Consider the following 5,666-nt stretch of genomic DNA (forward strand, 5'->3'; position numbering starts at 1 on the left):
TTTTTTTATTCAGTGTTGGTCTTGAACTGAGATCATTTATTAAATGTTAAAAAAAGAAAATTGTGTTTTTTTTTCTTTGCACTCAAGAGGCACAGAACATGTCTTTGTCATGCTTATATGAGCTGATATATTAAATGTCACCAGTTACAAAACAGTTTATTTCTTTCTGCTGGCTAGAAGAGTCCCATTTGTTCAGACAATGTCCATGTCAGAGTGGACTGATGGCGGATTTCTGCATGAACGGCGCGCACAGAGGGAGCAGCATCACAGAGAGGAGCTGATCATTTCGGAGGCATCTCTTCATTGTTTATATACTAATATCACACAAAAAAGTAGACCTGTCATTGCTGCCTAAAGCTAACATGAAAGTAAGGTACAGAAGGACTTTGGATTTGAGCTGAAGCTCTCAGATTGAAGAGACAAACGTTTCAAAGACAAACATGTTGTCAGGTGATTTCTTGCACAAAGCACTAACTGTAAGTTTTCTCCATCCGGGCTCTGGCCTGCTGTTTACAAGAGTAATTACACCCTGTAAGTCACCCAACTCTCTGCTAAGCTTATATAGCCCTGGTATGTTTGGCCCCTGGCAACAGCTTTCATCTCTATGCAGTGAGTGCAGAGGAGGACGGAGCATCTCTGACACATCTGTCCTCAACGTTTATGTGTATGCTCACTGAATGTGGATGTGTATTTCATGCATGTTTTCCACAAAATAGCAGGGTTTCCTATAAAAGATCATAGGATGCTTTCAGGGGGGCAATAAACAAAGCTACCAGCAACAAACATCTGCTCTCAGAGAGTTTAGGAGGGATGCAGGAAAAAATCTTGTCCCAAGATTGTCCCACACAACAAGCTGCACAAAATGAACATTTCATATGGTTGGTCCTACTGTTTGCAGGAGCAGGACCAAAACCCATTACTGATTTTTGACAGTAGTCCATTCAGAGCACTTACACTGTTGTACAGAATAAAATATCACAAACTATATAAAGCAGATAAAGCAATCAAAAACTGTCTCAAAAAATGGTTTGGTAGAATAAATAAAACGTTGTGGAGTTTGTGATTCAAATGATAAAAGTTTTTCAGTAAAAACAATTTAATTTTTTGTATGAAGTTTTGCTCACAAAGCTGGGGAACTGCAAACACCATAACTTAGAGAAACTTCTAATTTTACAAATGTACACTAGACTACTGAATTTAACCAGCAATTCTCTTTCCATTCCTAATTTACATAACATAAGTCTTCTTGAACCACTTTTGAATGTACAGTTTTGATCAATTCAGTTGGGGGCTTCTCCATATATGACATGACATCACCAACTCTCTTCACTCACTGGTTGCACACACAAACACACACACACACACACACACACACACACACAGGTAAGTATCCAGTCTTTGTACAGTCTGATAGCGACAGAGCAGCATTACTGTCCAGCTACTCATTACTAGCTGACCACAGCTGCACCTGTTTTACCAACGAAAAAGACTAAAGCCTCAATTTAGCTTGCTTCTTCTTTTTCTTTTTCTTTTTGACCACAACCTCCCTGTGTGCAGCAGAGCTCCTGCGTCCCTTTGAAGACTTTCTGCTTCTCAGCATCAAATCTTTCCTTCTGACCAGGATTTAACTACAAGCAGAATATCAAGGTCTTTCCTGGTAAGTGAGTGAAAGAAATATGTGCGTCAAATATGGTCTGTAAGTTGTAAAACACGAGTCACTTTATTAGTTAAATTAGCTTCTGAAATTCAGATTTTTTTTATTTGAGTTTTCCAGTTTTCCAGGTGTGTTATATTCCTAATAGAGTCACCAGTTGTCACGGGTGTTACACTTAACAAATATCTATATATATTTTTGGCTAAAGATAAGATAAGGAACGATTGACTTAAGATACAAATTATGCTATTTACTCAAATTGTTGTCGCCTTCCTGCAGTGCTGAAAATTACAGTTCAAATAATCGACATTTATATATTTTAAATAAGTAATTTGAAGTATACATTTTGTGGCGCTGCAATGTAGACACCCTACTTACACACATATATACATACAAAGAGCACAAAGTTTGTCGAAGTGGCAACATTAAGTTTCCATATAAAATATACAGCCCACTAACATGCTGCCCTCTAGTGACACTGTCCTGTCACAACGCCCAAAGTTAAACACAGCAGGTTGTATGTTCATTGAAAACTCTGTAATGCAGTCATACAAATCATTTTTCCACTGTACTTTGAGGGGATAATATGCCAGATTTCTCTCTGCAGGTTTTGGGGGATTGCACAGAGACAACTAAGACCAGGATTTGTCTCACAGCCAGGATGATGATCTGTTTCCTCCAGGTTCTGGTGTTTTTGCTGCCTCAGCTGGTTTTCTCAATCCCAAACAACTTCATCTACCATGACTACATCAATGGAAATAGCAGCAAAGAAAGTATGCACTATAATTTGAGCTTTGTTTATGTAAATAGGTACTCCATTCTTAGAAGTCATGTTTATATTTCCTACAGTTCATTTCAATGGTGTGAAGCTCCATGTGGACTCTGCTCAAGCCTCAGTGTTTGCAGTCGGAGGGGGTAATGCCACCATGCCCTGCAGGTTCTGGTATGAACCTGAGCTGAGCTCACCAAGGGAGGTCCGCGTCAAGTGGTCCTGGCTGCCTGCTGCTGGGGGACACCAGACAGATGTGCTGGTGGCCATCGGCTCCCGCAGTCGAAGTTTTGGAGACTTCAGGTTGTTAAAAGGACAAATAGTTGGGGGGGGGGCTTCAAGCTAAATTGCCAGGGGGGAGCTTGTTTCTCACAGTGTGTGTGTGTGTGTGTGTGTGTTGTGTGTTCGTCAGGGGTCGTGTGCAGCTCAGACAGGATTTCCCAGGAGACGCTGCCCTTGTGATGACGAACCTGCAGTGTAATGATACGGGCCGTTATCACTGCGAGGTGGTGGACGGGTTGGAGGACAAGAGCACTTCAGTTTATCTGGAGTTACGAGGTACAATGTGTCCCCCTGCACTGTTAGCACGACTTCCATTCTCAGAGAAGAGTCAAAACATTACATGCAGCCTACTTCTAATTCTATTAAGAAACAGATTCTCTGATGTTTTCCAGCTTAATGGATTGAAGATGAAAAGCAATCTGATTATAAGGCATTTGATTCTTCATTAAAATTTCATTTCACACTTTGAGCTTTTACATTGATTTGTCTTCTAATTGTAACTTGTGGATGGGATTGCATAGGCCCAGTCGGGTCATTGGTCCTGAGGCACAAATATCACTGGGAAAAAACAACAACACACAAGCGATCATAAACAGATGCTAAATGAATACAAACATACACAAAACAACTACAAACAATACATCATGACTACAGAGAGACTTAATGTTATTACAAAGACATGCAAAATGACTAGAAATAGATGTAAAACTACCACAAAGAGTAATAAAACATGAAAAAATACTACAAAGAGATGCAAAACAAATAAAAATAGGTGCAAAACAATCACAGAGCTACAAAATGATTGATGCAATTGATACAAATTGATGCAAAGCATTAACAAAGAGGTGCAAAATGACTAAATGTAGACTCTTGTTATTATAATGTTTTGCTTGCGATTACAGTAATTGTTCCCCCTGGATTAACTTACTAAACTTACTTTTAGTTGTAGTTGCATTTCACTGATTGTAAAAGTCCCTTTTCACAGCAGACATTTTGACTTGTTATAGACTTGTTATATGACTAATATATTAATATGTGTCTAAGTGTCTAATGACTTCTTCTCTCCAGGTGTGGTGTTTCCCTACCAGCACCCTCATGGTCGTTACCAGCTCAGCTTCCTGGGAGCCCAGCAGGTCTGTGAGGAGCAGGACTCCACGCTGGCCACCTTCATGCAGCTTTTCCAGTCCTGGAAGGAGGGCCTGAACTGGTGCAATGCAGGCTGGCTGGCTGACGGGACAGTCCAGTACCCTATCAACAAGCCCAGAGTGCCCTGTGGGGGGCATGGCCTCGCCCCGGGGGTCCGGAGCTACGGCAGACGGCACCTGCACCTTCATCACTATGATGTCTTCTGTTTCTCCTCTTCACTGCATGGTGAGGCGGTGTGAGACCAACATAATGAACATATCTGAAAAGAGAATTCATAAAAGAATAATATGATAAAGAATGAATACCTTTATCCCAAGTTTCTCACTTAAATATTGTTGTGTTATTATGTGAATGACAGTTAAAAGTAAATTAACAGCATGAAAGTTTGTGAGCTTCATCCAGCATGCAGAAAGTTCTCTAAATATCACAATAAATGTGTTTCCTTCAAAGGGAAAGTCTACTTTCTGCAGCCCTCTCATAAGATGAACCTGACTGAGGCTCAACAGGCATGTCAGAAGGATGGAGGGGAGATCGCCAAAGTCGGTCAGCTCTACGCCGCCTGGAAACTCCGAGGGCTGGACCACTGTGACGCTGGTTGGCTGGCTGATGGGAGCGTTCGGTATCCCATCACCAGGCCACGAATAAACTGTGGTCCCTCTGAGCCCGGGGTGCGCAGCTTTGGCTTCCCACCACCTCAGCACAAGCATGGAGTTTACTGCTACAAGGCAGGGGCCGAATGAATTTAGATCCCACTCTTCTATGGGGTCAGAAATGAAACGTTTCTTGAAAATATGTATCCTTAATGAGCAGACAACAAAGTCTATCGAAGGGGTCTTTAGCAGAGGCAAGCCAGATGTTGTTCACAGATATATCCGCTACTTTTCAAGCCATTCAAAATAATAGAATCCCTAATGATCTGGACATCATTTGGGAAAAACATCAAAAGTAGCTCATGCAAAACATCATTGTTCTATTGTGTATCTAATTGTTCTCCAACTGTCTTCCTCATTCTGAAACAACAAATTTAGGATGGCAAATTCTCACTCCTGCCACCTAAAGTGGGGCACAACATAGTTACACAACATAGGATGGGCAGGAATTTGACAAAAACAGCATTAATAACCTTGAAACCTGTTGTTATTATACTATACAGGAGTAGCCTTTACAGAATGAGCATTAAAATGACAAATCTGCACCATTTGAATCCATCCCGTATCTGGGCTGCTCTAATTGTAAATCAAAAATCCCCAACATGGCCAAGTAAACGCAGTCCTCAGTACTCTGAATTGGATATTAGGCAAACAAAGAAACATTTACTAAGTTATATTAGATTTAGGGAATAGCACAGAAGTAGCAGTAGTTGCATCTTATAACAACTTCCAATGTTGTTATGCCAGTCTGTAAGAAAAGACTGTTTAGAAAGTTTTTTTAAGGCCAAAATCACTCTTTGTTTAACCTGATTATTAACTGTCGTAAAGGGTCCCTAATAGGTTTTACTTACAAGTGAAGAGATTGGAAATCACTGGTGAAAACCTTTTACTTAGTTTTACTTTATCTACATCTCATTGTATGTTTCTACTAGTGCATTCTCTTTGAATTTCTCTTTTTGTACATGTGAGCCAAACCTTTGCTTTACTATGATGTTGTCTCACTATTAATGCCATTAAGCATAAAGCTTTTTATATTATTCTTTTTGCTGATGAAGGTGCTGTATAACCATACCTCAGGTGATTTTCACATCACTCATAAATCTGATATATAACTTATTTTTGTATGACATGCTTCTTCTAACCATTAAAATCCTTGTGCACACGG

General features: G+C 40.2%; 1 protein-coding gene across 1 annotated transcript; it reads left to right on the forward strand.

Annotated features, from left to right (window-relative positions):
- The first annotated feature begins 1,523 nt into the window (after positions 1-1,523).
- LOC131989578 (hyaluronan and proteoglycan link protein 3-like) lies at positions 1,524-5,666 on the forward strand. Its single transcript, XM_059354848.1, has 6 exons — positions 1,524-1,657; positions 2,262-2,427; positions 2,504-2,726; positions 2,836-2,981; positions 3,774-4,076; positions 4,302-5,666. Exons 2-6 carry the CDS (start codon positions 2,316-2,318, stop codon positions 4,589-4,591), a joined length of 1,074 nt encoding a protein of 357 aa, XP_059210831.1. The 5' UTR covers positions 1,524-1,657; positions 2,262-2,315; the 3' UTR covers positions 4,592-5,666.

The sequence above is a fragment of the Centropristis striata genome, chromosome 2, assembly GCF_030273125.1.
Source record: "Centropristis striata isolate RG_2023a ecotype Rhode Island chromosome 2, C.striata_1.0, whole genome shotgun sequence".
Classification (NCBI taxonomy): domain Eukaryota; kingdom Metazoa; phylum Chordata; class Actinopteri; order Perciformes; family Serranidae; genus Centropristis; species Centropristis striata.

Bases quoted from the DNA above. Each gene is read 5' to 3' on its own strand.
- LOC131989578 (XM_059354848.1), top strand. From the start codon at position 2,316: ATGATGATCTGTTTCCTCCAGGTTCTGGTGTTTTTGCTGCCTCAGCTG. The intron at 2,428-2,503 runs GTATGCACTATA...TATTTCCTACAG, and splicing joins TGGAAATAGCAGCAAAGAAA to TTCATTTCAATGGTGTGAAG. The intron at 4,077-4,301 runs GTGAGGCGGTGT...TTTCCTTCAAAG, and splicing joins TTTCTCCTCTTCACTGCATG to GGAAAGTCTACTTTCTGCAG.